Source organism: Carcharodon carcharias, chromosome 26 (assembly GCF_017639515.1).
Source record: "Carcharodon carcharias isolate sCarCar2 chromosome 26, sCarCar2.pri, whole genome shotgun sequence".
In the NCBI taxonomy this organism is placed as follows: domain Eukaryota; kingdom Metazoa; phylum Chordata; class Chondrichthyes; order Lamniformes; family Lamnidae; genus Carcharodon; species Carcharodon carcharias.
In genome coordinates, this window is record NC_054492.1 from 468,136 (window position 1) to 489,655 (window position 21,520).

The 21,520-nt window shown below is 43.7% G+C and overlaps 1 protein-coding gene across 1 annotated transcript; it reads left to right on the forward strand.

Moving 5' to 3' along the window:
- The first annotated feature begins 1,335 nt into the window (after window positions 1-1,335).
- On the forward strand, window positions 1,336-5,506 carry slc39a1 (solute carrier family 39 member 1). Its single transcript, XM_041175386.1, has 3 exons — window positions 1,336-1,339; window positions 2,495-2,625; window positions 4,823-5,506. The coding sequence occupies exons 1-3, from the start codon at window positions 1,336-1,338 to the stop codon at window positions 5,504-5,506; spliced, it is 819 nt and encodes a 272-aa protein (XP_041031320.1).
- Window positions 5,507-21,520: the final 16,014 nt, after the last annotated feature.

The following is a 21,520-nucleotide window of genomic DNA, read 5'->3' on the forward strand; positions in this document are numbered from 1 at the left end:
ACTTCTTTTCTCTTCAGGTGCTTATCCACATGAAAGCCACAATTGAATCTGCCTCCACCAGCCTCTTAGGCCATGTATTCCAGATCCTAACCACTCACTGCATAAAAATGATTTTCCTCATGTCACCATTCATTCTTTTACCAATCATCTTATATCAGTGCCTCTGATTCTCAACCCTTCCACCAATGGGAACAGTTTCTCCCTATTTACTCTGTCCTGACCCTTCATGATTTTGAACACCTCTTTCAAATCTCCTTTCAACCTTCTCTTCTGTAAGAAGAACAACGTCAGCTTCACGAATCTATCCATATAACTTCATACCTGGAAGTATTCTAACTGTAACTATTGGTGTAACACTGTCAGAACCATCCAAAGTTTGCGATTTAAATCGCATTTTAGGGTGGCTCCCAGTAAGGGTAATTGCCCAGAGAAAGTTTGCGCTTCTGGGCAATTGCTGTGCAAACCCTTACCTCGGAACTTCTGAAGGGCATTTCCCAGTGCATCTGTGGGGTACCCCCAAATCTAACACTGGGGAGCTCGGAAGTTACGGCCCAGTGTTTCTAGAAGTTTCCCCACCGCCGAAGTTAAACTGACTGGCTTGTAGTTGCCGAGTTTACCTTTGGCCCCTTTTTTGAACAAGGGTGTAACATCTCCAGTCCCCTGGGACCACTCCTGAGTGTAAGGAAGACTGAAATTTTCACTCTTGCTTCCCTCAGTATCCTTGGATGCATCTCATCCGGTCCCAGTAGCTTATCAACTTAAAGTACAGACAACCTATCCAATACATTGTCCTTTTCAATTTTAAACCCATCTAGTGTCTGAATTACTTACTTTTTTGTACCGCGGCCTTTGTAGCATTTTCTTCCTTCGTAAGTACAGATGCAAAGTATTCATTTAGTACCTCAGCCATGCTCCCTGTCTCCATGTATAAATCCCCATTTTTGCCCCCTAATCAGCCCCTCTCCTCCTTTTACCACCCTTTTACTAGTTAAGCGACTGTAGAAGACCATGGGAACCTTTTTGTATTAGCTGCCAGCCTCTTTTCATAGTCCCTCTTTGCTTCTCTTATTTGCTTCTTCACCTCCCCTCTGAACATTTTATATTCAGCCTGGTTCTCAATTGTGTTTTCTACCTGACACCTGTCATAACCTGACTTTGCAGGGTTTGCCCTTATTATGCCTGCTACCTAGGTTGATGCTGAGTGTTAGTCCAGTTTTATTCTTATGAAAGCATGTATATGGTTTGATACAACTGAGTGACTTCTTCGGTGTCAGCTAAGAGTCAGCCACATTGTTTTGGGTCTGAAGTCCCATGTAGGCCAGACTGGTCCAGACAATGGGTTTCCCTCCCTGAAGGGATTAATGAACCAGATTTATGACTCCTGTCTTAATCCATAAATCTTCAAAGCCTCCTGCCGTTACTGAAACTAGCTTTTTATTGCAGGTTTATTTAATTAATTGAATTTCTATTTTACCAGCTGCCATGGATTTGAGCTCATGTCTCTGGACATTTAATTCAGGCCTCTGGATTACTAGCTCAGTAACGTTACTGTTATGCTACCGTACTCCAAGCCTCATTTACAACACTCATTTCTCCTCCTCGTTCCCTTGAGGTACTGCCTCTATTTCACTGGATCTGCTCAGGATCTGGAACAAGATCACCTCCAGCTGGAAGTCCCCAATCGGGCATGGCAGCTATTCTCTGGAAGTCACTGCTCAGGAATCTGCACTTCCACACACACTTTGGTTCATGTGGCTGAAGGAGAGACAGCCAACGTGACCAAGTCAGATGGTGCAGCAGTGTCTTCACATTAAATCCAGCTTGAGTCATATGTCATTGAAACACTAAAGCTGCACTTGGCTCTGACTCCATTCAATGTGTCCAGGAAGCTCAAGCGTGTGGAGTGATCCTGCCCATCTTACCCCTCATCAGGCAGAACGTCTCATTGGTCTGAGGTCTTGAAACTTCCCTCAGAGCCCTCCACCTCGCAGGGAAATCCCCTCTGCCCCATTCCACTCTGTATAGCAGGATTTTCTGAATGGACTGCTCCTAAACTCTACTTCCTCAACTTAGTCTCCTGTCCAGACACTTCCTGGTACCTGAAGTGAGCCAATTAATGAGGAGACAGTGGAATTTAAAATTCAATTAATGTGGAAATTAAAGCTAGTCTCAGTAACGTTGACTGAAGGTAATGTTGATTGTCATAAAAACCTATTGGATTCCCTAAAGTCCTTTAGGGAAGGAAATTTGCTGTCCTCACTTGGTCTGGCCTATGTGGTTGACTCTTAATTGCCCTCTGAAAGGCCTTGTAAGCCACTCAGTTCAATGGGCATTTAGGGATGGTAACAAATGCTGGCCTTGCCAGTGAAGTCCACATCTCATGAATTTATTTTTTTTAAAAAGCTGATTTCTCGTGTTGCGCAGTATGTTATGTAACCGCTCTCTTGTGACATATCTGTGAACTAATACTTGCACCTTGTATTCATTGTTGCAGCAAGCCATCAACTGTTGCTAAGCTTGTGCAGTTGTTTTGCTGGAGGAGTTTTTCTTGCTGCTTGCTTACTGGATGTCCTACCAGATTATCTTTCTGGTATTAATGAGGAGCTGAAAAAACTGCAAGTTAATGTATGACTTCATTTTCTTTAATGGTCATTGCCGGGTGGCCTTTTGGATATTTGACTTTTTAATCTATTCTTTCATGGGATGTGGGCATCGCTGGCAAGGCCAGCATTTATTACCCATCCCTAGTTACCCTTGAACTGAGAGGCTTGCTAAGCCATTTCAGAGGGCAGGTAAGAGTCCACCACATTGCTGTGGGTCTGGAATCACATGTAGGCCAGACCAGGTAAGGGTGGTGATTTCCTTCCCTAAAAGACATTAGTGAACCAGATGGGTTTTCACAACAATCGACAATGGTTTCATGGTCACCGTTACTGAGACTAGCTTTATTCCAGATTTTTTAAATTAATTAAATTTAAATTCCACCAGCTGCCATGTTGGGATTTTAACCTGTGTCCTCCGAACATTAGGCTGCCCTCTGGAATACTAGTCTAGTCGTCTTTTTATCGTGTCCACGGTCAGTCTATACGTGGCCCAGCCAGAACTGGACACATTTTTGCGCCTTGTTGTTGAATTTGGCAAGATCTGCAACAGAGCAGGGTTCCTCTAGTGATAGGCATTGCAGGAGATGTTGGATAATCTGCGGCTCAGTTCCACATTCACAAGTTGTCGGGCTGGTTGTATATCCCCATTTGCTTAGTGACACCTTTGAATGACCAACACTAGTCCTAAGTCTGTTAAGGCACTTCCAAGTTGCCCAGTTGCAATTAGCTCCTGGGGGAAGGCTTTCATCCGGTAGTCTAGTGAAATTACACAATGGGAAATTGTCAAATTTGGGGTAGTTAAAGATCAATTAAGGGCATTTTTGTTACTGCTATGTTTTTGTTAACTGGCACCTTTAAACTTTTTTCTTTGGAAAAGTCTGAGTTTGTGTCATTGTTACCATAGTGACAATACAATGGAATGATGCACTGAGATTGCAAAACATTATAACATTTATACAAATATTCAAAATTCCAAAAGAAATTCCAAAGTTCACGCTGACAAATTCACACTAACAAAGGATTTAAAAACTAGGCTGGGGTTATTTGTATGGGAAACCCAGTAACGAGTATGACTCCTAACCCATTATTTAAGCAAATCTATAATTCAGTTGTGAAAGAAGGGACTGAGGGATATAGTGACAAGGCAAGAAGCTGGAATTGATTTAACCAAACAAAATTGATAGCCAAATGGCCTTTTCCTGTAGCTATGATGCCCTGTTGTCCAAAATGCTTTTCATGCAATGTGTTTGAAATAAATTAAGCAAAAATGGGCTGGGGGCAGGGGGTGGGGTGGGGGCAGGGGATGGGGTGGGGGGGGGTTGGGGGGTGGAAGAATACCAAAAGTTGCTTATGATACAAAGCTAATTGGGAAAGTATACTGTGAGGAGAATGCAGAAAAGCTGCAGAGAGAAATGGACTTGTTAGGTTGTTGGGCAAAAATATGCCAGTTGTAGTATTATATGGGGAATGTGAAGTTATCCAGGTTGATAGGAAGGTGAGACAAGCAGAGTATTTTCTTAAATGGAGAGACTAGGAAATTTTGGTATTTAAAGGGATTTGGGTGTCCTTGCACACAGATCACAAAGTTTACAAACAGTAATCAATTAGGCAAACAGTATATTTTTCAATGCAAGGGGATTGGAGTATGGGAGAGAAAGTCTTGTTGCAGTTGTGTGTAGGGCTTTGGTGTGACTGTAGCTGGCATACTGTCTACAGTTTTGGTCTCCTTGCTTAAGGAAAAATCTACATGCCTTAAAGGGGTGCAATAAAGGTTCACTGGATTGATTTTTGGGCTGAGGGCTGTACTGCGAAAGATGTTGAATAGATTGGGTCCGTATTCTCCGGAGTTTAGAAGATTGAGCGATTATGACATTGAAGTGAGGGTTTGATGGGGTTGATGCTGAAAGGCTGGAGAGTCAAAAACTAGGGTTCATAGTCTAAGGATGAAGGAGTTGGCCATTTATGACTTAAATAATAAAATAAATTTCTTCACTGAGTCATCAATTTTTGAAATTTTCTATCCAGATGCTTGTGGTTACTCAGTCCAACCACAGAAGTTTTCTGTTAGCTCAAATTTCAATCAGTTAGTTTTGAAATATGAACTAAAATTAACATTGTCTCAGATGATTTGCTTTCTGAAGTTTATAGAACATAAAACAAAAGCTACACTGTATTAACATTAAAGCCCTTAACCGCAGTTTGTGTTTGTATATTTGCAGATGACCTTTCCACTTCCAGAGTTTGTCATAGCACTTGGTTTTTTCCTGCCTCTCATCATTGAGCGAATAGTTCTGGAGTGCCGTGGCAGCAGTTTGAGTGAGACCACCTCTCTTATTGCACATCGTACTCCAGCAGCAACCCACTGCGCTGATGATGACATTAACCACCGTATACAGATAAACTACAACAGTGTGGAAACTACAGATTACCACGATCACATTGATGTCAATGCCTATCCTGCTTTCCGTTCTTTTATTCTCTTCCTTTCTCTATCCTTACACTCTCTATTTGAAGGTTTGCCCATTGGTCAACAGCAGACAGAGTCAAAGGTTTTGCAGATCTTTTCTGCCATTTTAATTCATAAAAGTATAATTGTTTTCAGCTTGGCTCTGAAGCTTATACAGAGCAATGTGCCACAAGGCTCTGTGATATTATATATTATCATCTTGGCAATAATGTCCCCTTTGGGTATTGTGATTGGCATTATAATCACACAGGTCAAGTCAGCCAGCACTGTCCTGGCACAGAGTATCCTTGCAGGGATCACTGCAGGAACATTCATTTATATCACATTTTTAGAAATTTTACCTCATGAATTAAATTCCTCTGATCAACGACTGTTGAAGCTTTTGGGCATTATCTTTGGTTTCTCAATAATGACCATGCTGTCCTTCATACCTTAAAACACTCCATGTTTGAACATTTTAGTGATAAACTTTAATTATTTTTTGATTATATATGTGTTAATTCATAGCAAATCTTGAAAGATGAGGTGAGATTTTTCTGATCTCTGGTCTCCCTGCTGCCAGTCTGTCCTTATGTTGCCTGGGGCTTGAAGTGCACCTATTGCAAATCTGTTGCAGACATGTTAATTGGAATTCCCAGCATTACCCCTCAATCTTCCACTGCTTGCTTACTGGGTTAGGACACCCAGTGAAGCATGGGCTTATGGCCGGCGCTGGATCCTGCTGCCTGGAAATGACATTTTTACATCAATGATCATAATTCTGCACCAGTGTTCACAACTTAAGGTTGGCTCTTTAGATAAAATAGTACCTAGATTTGTATCCCTTTCAACAGAAATTAAAAATCTGAGTACGGTAACAAATAATCAGCATTTCTTCAATGCCCCATATTGTACCAAATTTACAAGCAAAACTGTTGCCTGTTTGTCTCATTTGCTTTACGTAAGTAGCTTTGGGGTATGTTTGCCGTGGGTAGTGAGTCAGAAGGTTTTGGGTCCAAGTCCTACTCTAGAGACTTGAGCTGACACTACAAGTCTAGTACTGAGCTGCACTGACGGTGGAGGTATCCAATGGGTTGCAGTGCGCTGATTGACATTTATTCTTTAACCTCACACCTAAGACTATTCAGCCATTTAAAGATTATCTGGTTGTTTATTTCATGGTTGTTTGCAGGGCCTTGTGGTGGAAATTGCTCTGTCTCTTTTGGTAATTTAGTTTCAGTGATTTGAAAAAGATCTTTTTATTCAGTTTGTTCACTTTGGTTTACACAATCCTCATTTCTGGGCATTTTTGTATATGAATATATGAATAAGAAACAGAAAGTTGTGATAGTAGGAGATTTTAACTTTCCACATATTGACTGGGATTCCCATACTGTAAAAGGGCTGGATGGCTTGGAGTTTGTCAAATGTGTTCAGGAAAGTTTTCTAAATCAATATATAGAGGTACCAATGAGAGAGGATGCAATACTTGATCTCCTATTAGGGAACCAGACAGGTCAGTTGACAGAAGTATGTGTAGGCGAACATTTTGGGTCCAGTGACCACAATGTCATTAGTTTTAAGCTAATTATGGATAAGGATAGGTCTGGTCCTCGAGTTGAGATTCTAAATTGGAGAAAGGCTAATTTTGTGGAAATGAGAAATGATCTAGGAAGAGTGGATTGGGATTAGTTGTTTTCTGGCAAGGATGTGTTCAGTAAGTGAAAGGCATTCAAAGGCGAATTTTGAGAGTGCAGAGTTTGCATGTTCCTGTCAGGATTAAAGGCAAAGTTAACAGGCATAGGGAACCTTGGTTTTCAAGGGATATTGGTGATCTGGTTAAGAAGAAGAGACAGGTGTATAGCAGGTATAGGCAACAAGGACCAAATGAGGTACTTGTAGAGTATAGAAAATGTAAGAAAATACTAAAGGAAATTAGGAAGGCAAAAAGACATGAGGTTGCTTTGGCAGATAATGTGAAGGTAAACCCGAAGGGTTTCTACAAGTATATTAAGACTAAAAGGATAGTAAGGGACAGAATTGGTCCCCTTGAAGATCAGAGTGGTCGTCTATGTGTGGAGCCAGATGAGATGGGGGAGATCTTAAACAGTTTTTTTGCATCAGTATTTACTCAGGAAACTGACATAGTGTATAAGGAAGGAAGGGAAACAAGCAGTAGTGTCATGGAACATATAGAGATTAAAGAGGTGGAGGTGCTTGCTGCCTTACAGCGAATAAAGGTAAATAAATCCCCCGGGCCTGACGTGATATTCCCTCGGACCTTGAAAGAGACTAGTGTAGAAATTGCAGGGGCCATGGCAGAAATATTTAAAACGTCCTTAGCCACGGGTGAGGTGCCGGAGGATTGGAGGGTAGCTCATGTTGTTCCGTTGTTTAAAAAAGTGTCCATAAGTAAACCAGGCTAGTGAGCCTGACGTCAGTATTAGGTAAATTATTGGAATGTGTTCTGAGAGATTGGATATACAATTATTTGGACAGCCAAGGGCTGATTAAGGATAGTCAGTATGGCTTTGTGCGTGGTAGGTCGTGTTTAACGAACCTTGTAGAGTTTTTCGAGGAGGTTACCAAGAAAGTAGATGAAGGAAAGGCTGTGGAGGTTGTCTACATGGACTTTAGTAAGGCCTTTGATAAGGTCCCACATGGGAGGTTAGTTCAGAAGGTTCAGACACTTGGTATCCATGGAGAGGTTGTAAACTGGATTCAAAATTGGCTGTGTGGGAGAAGACAGAGAGTGGTAGTGGATGATTGCTTCTCAGTCTGTGACCAGTGTGACTCAGGGTTCTGTGCTGGGACCATTGTTGTTTGTTGTCTATGTTAATGATCTGAATGATAATGTGGTAAATTGGATCAGCAAGTTTGCTGATGACACTAAGATTGGAGTTGTTGTGGACAGCGAGGAAGGCTTTCAAAGCTTACAGAGAGATCTGGACCAACTGGAAAAATGGGCCAGAAAACGGCAGATGGAATTTAATGCAGAAAAGTGTGAGGTGTTGCATTTTGGAAGATCAAACCAAGGTAGGACATACACAGTAAATGGTAGGGCACTGAGCAGTGTGGAGGAACAAAGGGATCTGGGAGTTCAGATACATAATCCCCTGAAAGTGGCATCACAGGTAGATAGGGTTATAAAGAAAGCTTTTGGCATACTGGCCTTCATAAATCAAAGTGTTGAGTATAGGAGTTGGGATGTTATGGTGAGGTTGTATAAGACATGGGTGAGGCCAACTTTGGAGTATTGTGTGCAGTTCTAGTCGCCTAAGGATATCAGTAAGATTGAGAGAGTGCAGAGAAGATTTACTAGGATGTTGCCGGGTCTTCAGGAGTTGAGTTACAGGGAAAGATTAAACAGGTTAGGACTTTATTCCTTGGAGCGTAGAAGAATGAGGGGAGATTTGATAGAAGTTTACAAAATTATGAAGGATATAGACAGATTAAATGTGAATAAGCTCTTTCCTCTTAGATTAGGAGAGATTAGGAGAGGACATGGCTTTAGGGTGAAAGGGGAAAGATTTAGGGGGAACTTCTTCACTCAGAGTGGTGAGAGTGTGGAACGAGCTGCCATCTGACATAGTAAATGTAGGCTCACTCTTAAGTTTTAAGAATAAATTAGATAGATACATGGATGGGAGAGGTCTGGAGGGTTATGGACTGGGTGCAGGTCAATGGGATTAGCAGAATAATATTCAGCACAGACTAGACGGGCTGAATGGCCTGTTTTTCTGTGCTGTAGTGTTCTATGGTTCTAATACAATTATATTTATACAAAATAAGGGTGAAGCATTGAAAGGAAACAAATAGTAATTAGGAATGGGAGTGAGGACAAATAATCAAAATAACTATTAAATATAAGGACAATAGACTAGAACAATCAGATACCAGTGAGATGGAATGCTGCAAGTTAGTAGAGAATTATGTTTTTAGAATTATACATTGAGTGAGACACGAGTAAAAAATAAATATAACACTTTTATTTCTAAGGATTTAAAAGGATTGTAATTTTTAAATTAGGTGGGTCAAATAAATTGAACTTGTGATCATTTAATTGAGTAGTTGGGTGTTGGTCCTCCTTTCTTACTTCTACTGAATGTTCTGTGGATAAGATTCTTAACCATGCATAACTCAAGGAACTAATTGCAGCATCACCTTAACAATTAGATGTTCTGATCTTTCATTTTATTAGATATCTGGATGATAACCACCCCACCCCCACAAAACCGGCTCCCCCACACTCAGACACATACTTTTTAGAATTTGATATCAAAGTTTAAATTGTTCCATTAGTATAAGTGTGGAAAACCTTGTTCACATCACAAACATATGAAATACCTCTGTCACTACAAATGCAATGGAACCAAATTGAATGTAGCAATATGTGAGAGAGGATCTCTGCCAGCAGAGGTGCAGGTTTGTATAATAACATCACATGCAAGAGAACTGATAATGCATTTTGAAAAGCCTCCTGTCTTGTACTATCTTTCAAGCAAAACTGATTTGCCCAGGCTCTCAGTATGGAGATAGTGAAGTTGGAAAATTGAGGGGGTGTCCTGTTGAGATCTTCTTATGAAACAAAGAACTCCCTATCTCTTTCCCTGGAGATTTCCAAATCTCATTTGTTTCTGAATTTTGATTGGCAGCTTCAGATAGCAGTTTGTGACAGGTTTTGCATTTTACCAAGTGAACAGCCTAACCCAGCACACCAAGTATGTGTGTCATTTTCCAGGGTAGGTTTACCCAGAGTTTAAAGTATTTTGACTCATTGCATCATGAAATGGAACAAACTGTCTTATTATGGATGAGGTGGATTCACCAAGAGGGCAAATGTACTTCAATTCTATTTCTGAAAAAGTTTTCCTTTCATTATTCCTTGCATTTTTTTTATTCCATGTAATATCTGAAAGGATCTGAAGATAATTGGATCTTTACAATCAATATATCCAGTGTTTTCATTCATTTTCCATACTAGGAGATGAGATGAATTTTTAACTCATTGCTGATTTTGCTTAATCTTGTATTTATTGTAAAATCTGTAATTATTATTATTAAAATATAATATGCCAGATTCAAAATTTTGATGAGGGATTTGGCAGTGGTAATGCCATCAAATATCATGGGGAGATAGTTGAAGGATATTGTCAATACATGGTGAAGGTGAAGGTGGGGGCGAGGATACTAGAGGTTTGTTGGTATCCATGAGTTGTTGAAGTTTGTGATCCTTCACAACTGAAAGGAAATAAAAAGGTTTTTTTCCTCTTCTCTGATGCTGAACAATCTCAGCTTCATCCCTTTACAACCCCACCTCAATGAATTTCAAGCTCAGCATGACCCCGAACTCCTCCTCTGTCACATTTGCCTCTGTGCCCACTTCTTTGCCTAGGAGTCCTTCCTCCACTTGGTAGACCCTTTTATCCATTTCCAATATGCTCCCTCCACCTGGACCACTAACTCTAGCCTCTCACCCACTCTAGATCGTTTCATTGAGAATTGCTGGCGTGAAATCAGCCGTCTCAATTTCTCTGCTCCCCTCACTTCAACCTATCTCCCCATAAACTTGCAGCACTTCATTCTCTCAGGTCCATCCCTAGCATCGTTGTCAAATCTGCTGATGAGAGGAGGTGTTGTCTGGTTTCTGACCTCTACCAAACAAAGGCCAAATGCCAACTCCAAAGTGAAATGGCAATTTATTTGTATTTCATTTCATTTAATAAACAGTATTCACAGCTCATAATGTATTTTCTTCTAGGTTGGGAAGACCAAATGCACACTGGGTGACTGCTTTGTCCAAACATGATCCCGAGCTACGTGTCAGTTGGAATTTAAATTCTCTACTTTGTTCCTATTCTCACCTTTCTTTCCTTTGACTAGCAGTGGTCCAATGAGGCTCAAAGCTTGAGGAACAACACCATATTTTACAACATAGCACTCCAAAGCCTTCTGAACTCTATGTTGAGCATAACAATTTTAGATCATAACTATTGCCCCAGTATCATGTTTCTTTCCTGCTTTGGTTTCTTTCCCCCTATTTTCCCCCATTAACCTAATGTTTAGAAGGCAGCTATCCTGCCATTTACCTAGTGTTCAGAAGGAGGCTATCCTGCCATTTACCTAGTGTTGAGAAGGCAGCTATCCTGCCATTTACCTAGTGTTGAGAAGGCAGCTATCCTGCCATTTACCTAGTGTTGAGAAGGCAGCTATCCTGCCATTTACCGAGTGTTCAGAAGGCAGCTATCCTGCCATTCACCTAGTGTTCAGAAGGCAGCTATCCTGCCATTTACCTAGTGTTCAGAAGGCAGCTATCCTGCCATTTACCTAGTGTTGAGAAGGCAGCTATCCTGCCATTCACCTAGTGTTCAGAAGGCAGCTATCCTGCCATTCACCTAGTGTTCAGAAGGAGGCTATCCTGCCATTTACCTAGTGTTCAGAAGGCAGCTATCCTGCCATTTACCTAGTGTTCAGAAGGCAGCTATCCTGCCATTTACCTAGTGTTCAGAAGGCAGCTATCCTGCCATTTACCTAGTGTTCAGAAGGCAGCTATCCTGCCATTAACCTAGTGTTCAGAAGGCAGCTATCCTGCCATATACCTAGTGTTCAGAAGGCAGCTATCCTGCCATTTACCTAGTGTTCAGAAGGCAGCTATCCTGCCATTTATCTAGTGTTGAGAAGGCATCTATCCTGCCATTTACCTAGTGTTCAGAAGGCAGCTATCCTGCCATTTACCTAGTGTTCAGAAGGAGGCTATCCTGCCATTTACCTAGTGTTGAGAAGGCAGCTATCCTGGCATTTACCTAGTGTTGAGAAGGCAGCTATCCTGGCATTTACCTAGTGTTGAGAAGGCAGCTATCCTGGCATTTACCTAGTGTTGAGAAGGCAGCTATCCTGGCATTTACCTAGTGTTGAGAAGGCAGCTATCCTGCCATTCACCTAGTGTTCAAAAGGCAGCTATCCTGCCATTCACCTAGTGTTCAGAAGGCAGCTATCCTGCCATTCAGCTGGTGTTCAGAAGGAGGCTATACTGCCATTTACCTAGTGTTCAGATGGCAGCTATCCTGCCATTTACCTAGTGTTCAGAAGGCAGCTATCCTGCCATTTACCTAGTGTTCAGAAGGCAGCTATCCTGCCATTTACCTAGTGTTCAGAAGGCAGCTATCCTGCCATTCACCAAGTGTTCAGAAAGCAGCTATCCTGCCATTTACCTAGTGTTCAGAAGGCAGCTATCCTGCCATTTACCTAGTCTTCGGAAGGCAGCTATCCTGCCATTTACCTAGTTTTCAGAAGGCAGCTATCCTGCCATTTACCTAGTGCTCAGAAGGCAGCTATCCTGCCATTTACCTAGTGTTCAGAAGGCAGCTATCCTGCCATTCACCTAGTGTTCAGAAGGCAGCTATCCTGCCATTTACCTAGTCTTCGGAAGGCAGCTATCCTGCCATTTACCTAGTGTTCAGAAGGCAGCTATCCTGCCTTTTACCTAGTGTTGAGAAGGCAGCTATCCTGCCATTTACATTCTGTTCAGAAGGCAGATATCATGCCATTTACCTTATGTTCAGAAGGCAGCTATCCTGCCATTCACCTAGTGTTCAGACGGCAGCTATCCTGCCTTTTACCTAGTGTTCAGAAGGCAGCTATCCTGCCATTTACATTATGTTCAGAAGGCAGCTATCCTGCCTTTTACCTAGTGTTCAGAAGGCAGCTATCCTGCCATATACATTATGTTCAGAAGGCAGCTATCCTGCCATTTACATTATGTTCAGAAGGCAGCTATCCTGCCATTTACCTAGTGTTCAGAAGGCAGCTATCCTGCCATTTACCTAGTGTTCAGAAGGCAGCTATCCTGCCATTTACCTAGTGTTCAGAAGGCAGCTGTCCTGCCATTTACCTAGTGTTCAGAAAGCAGCTATCATGCCATTTACCTAGTGTTCAGAAGGCAGCTATCCTGCCATTTGCCATATGTTCAGAAGGCAGCTATCCTGCCATTCACCTAGTGTTCAGAAGGCAGCTATCCTGCCATTTACCTAGTGTTCAGAAGGCAGCTAACCTGCCATTCACCTAGTGTTCAGAAGGCAGCTATCCTGCCATTTGCCATATGTTCAGAAGGCAGCTATCCTGCCATTCACCTAGTGTTCAGAAGGCACCTATCCTGCCATTTATCCTAGTGTTCAGAAGGCAGCTATCCTGTCATTTACCTAGTGTTCAGAAGGCAGCTATCCTGCCATTAACCTTATGTTCAGAAGGCAGCTCTCCTGCCATTTACCTAGTGTTCAGAAGGCAGCTATCCTGCCATTTACCAAGTTTTCAGAAGGCAGCTATCCTGCCATTTACCTTATGTTCAGAAGGAAGCTATCCTGCCATTTACCTTATGTTCAGAAGGCAGCTATCCTGCTATTTACCTTATGTTCAGAAGGCAGCTATCCTGCCATTTACCTAGTGTTCAGAAGGCAGCCAGCCTGCCATTTACCTAGTGTTGAGAAGGCAGCTATCCTGCCATTTACCTAGTGTTCAGAAGGCAGCTATCCTGCCATTTACCTAGTGTTCAGAAGGCAGCTATCCTGCCATTTACATTATGTTCAGAAGGCAGCTATCCTGTCATTTACCTAGTGTTCAGAAGGCAGCTATCCTGCCATTCACCTAGTGTTCAGAAGGCAGCTATCCTGCCATATAACCTAGTGTTCAGAAGGCAGCTATCCTGCCATTTACATTATGTTCAGAAGGCAGCTATCCTGCCATTTACATTATGTTCAGAAGGCAGCTATCCTGCCATTTACATTATGTTCAAAAGGCAGCTATCCTGTCATTTACCTAGTGTTCAGAAGGCAGCTATCCTGCCATTTACATTATGTTCAGAAGGCAGCTATCCTGTCATTTACCTAGTCTTCAGAAGACAGCTATCCTGCCATTTACCTAGTGCTGAGAAGGCAGCTATCCTGCCATTCACCTAGTGTTCAGAAGGCAGCTATCCTGTCATTTACCTAGTGTTCAGAAGGCAGCATTCCTGCCATTTACCTACGTTCAGAAGGCAGCTATTCTGCCATTTACCTGGTGTTCAGAAGGCAGCTATCCTGCCATTTACCTAGTGTTCAGAAGGCAGCTATCCTGCCATTTACATTACGTTCAGAAGGCAGCTATCGTGCCATTAACCTAGTGTTCAGAAGGCAGCTATCCTGCCATTTAACTCGTGTTGAGAAGGCAGCTATCCTGCCATTTACCTAGTGTTCAGAAGGCAGCTGTCCTGCCGTTTACCTAGTGTTCAGAAGGCAGCTATCCTGCCATTAACCTAGTGTTCAGAAGGCAGCTATCCTGCCATTTACCTAGTGTTGAGAAGGCAGCTATCCTGCCATTTACCTATTGTTCAGAAGGCAGCTATCCTGCCATTTACCTAGTGTTCAGAAGGCAGCTATCCTGCCATTTACCTAGTGTTGAGAAGGCAGCTATCCTGCCATTTACCTAGTGTTCAGAAGGCAGCTATCCTGCCATTTACCTAGTGTTCAGAAGGCAGCTATCCTGCCATTTACCTAGTGTTCAGAAGGCAGCTATCCTGCCATTTACCTAGTGTTCAGAAGGCAGCTATCCTGCCATTTACCTAGTGTTCAGAAGGCAGCTATCCTGCCATTTACCTAGTGTTCAGAAGGCAGCTATCCTGCCATTTACATAGTGTTCAGAAGGCAGCTAATCTGCCATTTACATTATGTTCAGAAGGCAGCTATCCTGCCATTTACATTATGTTCAGAAGGCAGCTATCCTGCCATTCACCTACTGTTCAGAAGGCAGCTATCCTGCCATTCACCTACTGTTCAGAAGGCAGCTATTCTGCCATTCACCTAGTGTTCAGAAGGCAGCTATCCTGCCATTTACCTAGTGTTCAGAAGGCAGCTATCCTGCCAATTTCCTAGTGTTCAGAAGGCAGCTATCCTGCCATTTACCTAGTGTTCAGAAGGCAGCTATCCTGCCATTTACCTAGTGTTCAGAAGGCAGCTATCCTGCCATTCACCTAGTGTTCAGAAGGCAGCTATCCTGCCATTTACCTAGTGTTCAGAAGGCAGCTATCCTGCCATTTACCTAGTGTTCAGAAGGCAGCTATCCTGCCATTTACCTAGTGTTCAGAAGGCAGCTATCCTGCCATTCACCTAGTGTTCAGAAGGCAGCTATCCTGCCATTCACCTAGTGTTCAGAAGGCAGCTATCCTGCCATTTACCTAGTGCTGAGAAGGCAGCTATCCTGCCATTTACCTAGTGTTCAGAAGGCAGCTATCCTGCCATTTACATAACGGTCAGAAGGCAGCTATCCTGCCATTCACCTAGTGTTCAGAAGGCAGCTATCCTGCCATTTACCTACTGTTCAGAAGGCAGCTATCCTGCCATTTACCTAGTGTTCAGAAGGCAGCTATGCTGCCATTTACCTAGTGTTCAGAAGGCAGCTATCCTGCCATTTACCTAGTGTTCTGAAGACAGCTATCCTGCCATTTACCTAGTGTTCAGAAGGCACCTATCCTGCCATTTACCTAGTGTTCAGAAGGCAGCTATTCTGCCATTTACCTAGTGTTCAGAAGGCATCTATCCTGCCATTTACCTAGTGTTCAGAAGGCAGCTATCCTGCCAATCACCTAGTGTTCAGAAGGCAGCTATCCTGCCATTTACCTAGTGTTCAGAAGGCAGCTATCCTGCCATTCACCTACTGTTCAGAAGGCAGCTATCCTGCCATTTACCTAGTGTTCAGAAGGCAGCTATCCTGCCATTTACCTAGTGTTGAGAAGGCAGCTATCCTGCCATTTACCTAGTGTTGAGAAGGCAGCTATCTTGCCATTTACCTAGTGTTCAGAAGGAGGCTATCCTGCCATTTACCTTATGTTCAGAAGGCAGCTATCCTCCCATGTACCTAGTGTTCAGAAGGCAGCTATCCTGCCATTTACCTAGTGTTCAGAAGGCAGCTATCCTGCCATTGACCTAGTGTTCAGTAGGCAGCTATCCTGCCATTGACCTAGTGTTCAGAAGGCAGCTATCCTGCCATTTAGCTAGTGTTCAGAAGGCAGCTATCCTGCCATTTACCTAGTGTTGAGAAGGCAGCTATCCTGCCATTTACCTAGTGTTGAGAAGGCAGCTATCCTGCCATTCACCTAGTGTTCAGAAGGCAGCTATCCTGCCATTTACATTATGTTCAGAAGGCAGCTATCCTGCCATTTACGTAGCGTTCAGAAGGCAGCTATCCTGCCCTTCACCTAGTGTTCAGAAGGCAGCTATCCTGCCATTCTCCCAGTGTTCAGAAGGCAGCTATCCTGCCATTCACCTAGTGTTCAGAAGGCAGCTATCCTGCCATTCATCTAGTGTTCAGAAGGCAGCTATCCTGCCATTCATCTAGTGTTCAGAAGTCAGCTATCCTGCCATTTACATTATGTTCAGAAGGCAGCTATTCTGACATTTACCTAGTGTTCAGAAGGCAGCTATCCTGCCATTTACATTATGTTCAGAAGTCAGCTATTCTGACATTTACCTAGTGTTCAGAAGGCAGCTATCCTGCCATTTAGCTAGTGTTCAGAAGGCAGCTATCCTGCCATTTACCTAGTGTTCGGAAGGCAGCTATCCTGCCATTTACCTAGTGTCCTGAAGGCAGCTATCCTGCCATTTAACTAGTGTTCAGAATGCAGCTATCCTGCCATTTACCTAGTGTTCAGAATGCAGCTATCCTGCCATTTCCCTTTTGTTCAGAAGGCAGCTATCCTCCCTTTTAACTAGTGTTCAGAAGGCAGCTATTCTGCCATTCACCTACTGTTCAGAAGGCTGCTATCCTGCCATTTACCTACTGTTCAGAAGGCAGCTATCCTGCCATTTACCTAGTGTTGAGAAGGCAGCTATCCTGCCTTTTACCTAGTGTTCAGAAGGAGGCTATCCTGCCATTTACCTTATGTTCAGAAGGCAGCTATCCTGCCATTTACCTAGTGTTCAGAAGGCAGCTATCCTGCCATTCACCTAGTGTTCAGAAGGCAGCTATCCTGCCATTTACCTAGTGTTCAGAAGGCAGCTATCCTGCCATTTACCTAGTGTTCAGAAGGCAGCTATCCTGCCATTAACCTAGTGTTCAGAAGGCAGCTATCCTGCCATTTACCTAGTGTTCAGAAGGCAGCTATCCTGCCATTTACCTAGTGTTCAGAAGGCAGCTATCCTGCCATTTACCTAGTGTTCAGAAGGCAGCTATCCTTCCATTTACCTAGTGTTCAGAAGGCAGCTATCCTGCCATTTACCTAGTGTTCAGAAGGCAGCTATCCTGCCATTTACCTAGTGTTCAGAAGGCAGCTATCCTGCCATTTACCTAGTGTTCAGAAGGCAGCTATCCTGCCATTTACCTAGTGTTCAGAAGGCAGCTATCCTGCCATTTACCTAGTGTTCAGAAGGCAGCTATCCTGCCATTTACCTAGTGTTCAGAAGTCAGCTATCCTGCCATTTACCTAGTGTTCAGAAGGCAGCTATCCTGCCATTTACCTAGTGTTCAGAAGGCAGCTATCCTGCCATTTACATTATGTTCAGAAGGCAGCTATCCTGCCATTTACCTAGTGTTCAGAAGGCAGCTATCCTGCCATTCACCTAGTGTTCAGAAGGCAGCTATCCTGCCATTCACCCAGTGTTCAGAAGGCAGCTATCCTGCCATTTACCTAGTGTTCAGAAAGCAGATATCCTGACATTCACCAAGTGTTCAGAAGGCAGCTATCCTGCCATTTACCCAGTGGTCAGAAGGCAGCTATCCTGCCATTTACCTAGTGTTGAGAAGGCAGCTCTCCTGCCATTTACCTAGTGTTGAGAAGGCAGCTATCCTGCCATTCACCGAGTGTTGAGAAGGCATCTATCCTGCCATTTACCTAGTGTTCAGAAGGCAGCTATCCTGCCATTTACATTATGTTCAGAAGGCAGCTATCCTGCCATTTACCTAGTGTTCAGAAGGCAGCTATCCTGCCATTTACATTATGTTCAGAAGGCAGCTATCCTGCCATTTACCTAGTGTTCAGAAGGCAGCTATCCTGCCATTTACCTTATGTTCAGAAGGCAGCTATCCTTCCATTTACCTAGTGTTCAGAAGGCAGCTATCCTGCCATTTACCTAGTGTTCAGAAGGCAGCTATCCTGCAATTTACCTAGTGTTCAGAAGGCAGCTATCCTGCCATTTACCTAGTGTTCAGAAGGCAGCTATCCTGCCATTCACCTAGTGTTCAGAAGGCAGCTATCCTGCCATTTACCTACTGTTCAGAAGGCAGCTATCCTGCCATTCACCTAGTGTTGAGAAGGCAGCTATCCTGCCATTTACCTAGTGTTCAGAAGGCAGCTATCCTGCCATTTACCTAGTGTTCAGAAGGCAGCTATCCTGCCATTCAGCTAGTGTTGAGAAGGCAGCTATCCTGCCATTCACCTAGCTGTTCAGAAGGCAGCTATCCTGCCATTCACCTAGTGTTCAGAAGGCAGCTATCCTGCCATTTACCTAGTGTTCAGAAGGCAGCTATCCTGCCATTTACCTAGTGTTCAGAAGGCAGCTATCCTGCCATTTACCTAGTGTTCAGAAGGCAGCTATCCTGCCATTTACCTAGTGTTCAGAAGGCAGCTATCCTGCCATTTACCTAGTGTTCAGAAGGCAGCTATCCTGCCATTTACCTAGTGTTCAGAAGGCAGCTATCCTGCCATTTACCTAGTGTTCAGAAGGCAGCTATCCTGCCATTTACCTAGTGTTCAGAAGGCAGCTATCCTGCCATTTACCTAGTGTTCAGAAGGCAGCTATCCTGCCATTTACCTAGTGTTCAGAAGGCAGCTATCCTGCCATTTACCTAGTGTTCAGAAGGCAGCTATCCTGCCATTTACCTAGTGTTCAGAAGGCAGCTATCCTGCCATTTACCTAGTGTTCAGAAGGCAGCTATCCTGCCATTTACCTAGTGTTGAGAAGGCAGCTATCCTGCCATTTACCTAGTGTTCAGAAGGCCGCTATCCTGCCATTTACATAGTGTTGAGAAGGCAGCTATCCTGCCATTTACCTAGTGTTCAGAAGGCAGCTATCCTGCCATTTACCTAGTGTTCAGAAGGAGGCTATCCTGCCATTTACCTAGTGTTCAGAAGGAGGCTATCCTCCCATTTCCTTAGTGTTCAGAAGGAGGCTATCCTGCCATTTCCTTAGTGTTCAGAAGGCAGCTATCCTGCCATTCACCTAGTGTTCAGAAGGAGGCTATCCTGCCGTTTACCTAGTGTTGAGAAGGCAGCTATCCTGCCATTTACATTATATTCAGAAGGCAGCTATCATGCCATTTACCTAGTGTTCAGAAGGCAGCTGTCCTGCCATTCACCAAGCGTTGAGAAGGCAGCTATCCTGCCATTTACCTAATGTTCAGAAGGCAGCTATCCTGCCATTTACCTAGTGTTCAGAAGGCAGCTATCCTGACATTTACCTAGTGTTCAGAAGGCAGCTATCCTGCCATTTACCTAGTGTTCAGAAGGCAGCTATCCTGCCATTTACCTAGTGTTCAGAAGGCAGCTATCCTGCCATTTACCAAGTGTTCAGAAGGCAGCTATCCTGCCATTTACCTAGTGTTCAGAAGGCAGCTATCCTGCCATTTACCTAGTGTTCAGAAGGCAGCTATCCTGCCATTTACCTAGTGTTCAGAAGGCAGCTATCCTGCCATTTACCTAGTGTTCAGAAGGCAGCTATCCTGCCATTTACCTAGTGTTCAGAAGGCAGCTATCCTGCCATTCACCTAGTGTTCAGAAGGCAGCTATCCTGCCATTTACCTAGTGTTCAGAAGGCAGCTATCCTGCCATTTACCTAGTGTTCAGAAGGCAGCTGTCCTGCCATTTACCTAGTGTTCAGAAGGCAGCTATCCTGCCATTTACCTATTGTTCAGAAGGCAGCTATCCTGCCATTTACCTAGTGTTCAGAAGGCAGCTATCCTGCCATTTACCTAGTGTTCAGAAGGCAGCTATCCTGCCATTTACCTAGTGTTCAGAAGGCAGCTATCCTGCCATTTACCTAGTGTTCAGAAGGCAGCTATCCTGCCATTTACCTAGTGTTCAGAAGGCAGCTATCCTGCCATTCACCTAGTGTTCAGAAGGCAGCTATCCTGCCATTTACCTAGTGTTCAGAAGGCAGCTATCCTGCCATTTACCTAGTGTTCAGAAGGCAGCTATCCTGCCATTTACCTAGTGTTCAGAAGGCAGCTATCCTGCCATTTACCTAGTGTTCAGAAGGCAGCTATCCTGCCATTCACCTAGTGTTCAGAAGGCAGCTATCCTGCCATTTACCTAGTGTTCAGAAGGCAGCTATCCTGCCATTTACCTAGTGTTCAGAAGGCAGCTATCCTGCCATTTACCTAGTGTTCAGAAGGCAGCTATCCTGCCATTTACCTAGTGTTCAGAAGGCAGCTATCCTGCCATTTACCTAGTGTTCAGAAGGCAGCTATCCTGCCATTTACCTAGTGTTCAGAAGGCAGCTATCCTGCCATTTACCTAGTGTTCAGAAGGCAGCTATCCTGCCATTCACCTAGTGTTCAGAAGGCAGCTATCCTGCCATTCACCTAGTGTTCAGAAGGCAGCTATCCTGCCATTTACCTAGTGTTCAGAAGGCAGCTATCCTGCCATTTACCTAGTGTTCAGAAGGCAGCTATCCTGCCATTCACCTAGTGTTCAGAAGGCAGCTATCCTGCCATTCACCTAGTGTTCAGAAGGCAGCTATCCTGCCATTCACCTAGTGTTCAGAAGGCAGCTATCCTGCCATTCACCTAGTGTTCAGAAGGCAGCTATCCTGCCATTTACCTAGTGTTCAGAAGGCAGCTATCCTGCCATTTACCTAGTGTTCAGAAGGCAGCTATCCTGCCATTCACCTAGTGTTCAGAAGGCAGCTATCCTGCCATTTACCTAGTGTTCAGAAGGCAGCTATCCTGCCATTTACCTAGTGTTCAGAAGGCAGCTATCCTGCCATTTACCTAGTGTTCAGAAGGCAGCTATCCTGCCATTTACCTAGTGTTCAGAAGGCAGCTATCCTGCCATTTACCTAGTGTTCAGAAGGCAGCTATCCTGCCATTTACCTAGTGTTCAGAAGGCAGCTATCCTGCCATTTACCTAGTGTTCAGAAGGCAGCTATCCTGCCATTTACCTAGTGTTCAGAAGGCAGCTATCCTGACATTTACCTAGTGGTCAGAAGGCAGCTATCCTGACATTTAGCTGGTTTTCAGAAGGCAGCTATTCTGCCATTTACGTAGTGTTCAGAAGGCAGCTATTCTGCCATTTACCTAGTGTTCAGAAGGCAGCTATCCTGCCATTTACCTAGTGTTCAGAAGGCAGCTATCCTGCCATTTACCTAGTGTTCAGAAGGCAGCTATCCTGCCATTTACCTAGTGTTCAGAAGGCAGCTATCCTGCCATTTACCTAGTGTTCAGAAGGCAGCTATCCTGCCATTTACCTAGTGTTCAGAAGGCAGCTATCCTGCCATTTACCTAGTGTTCA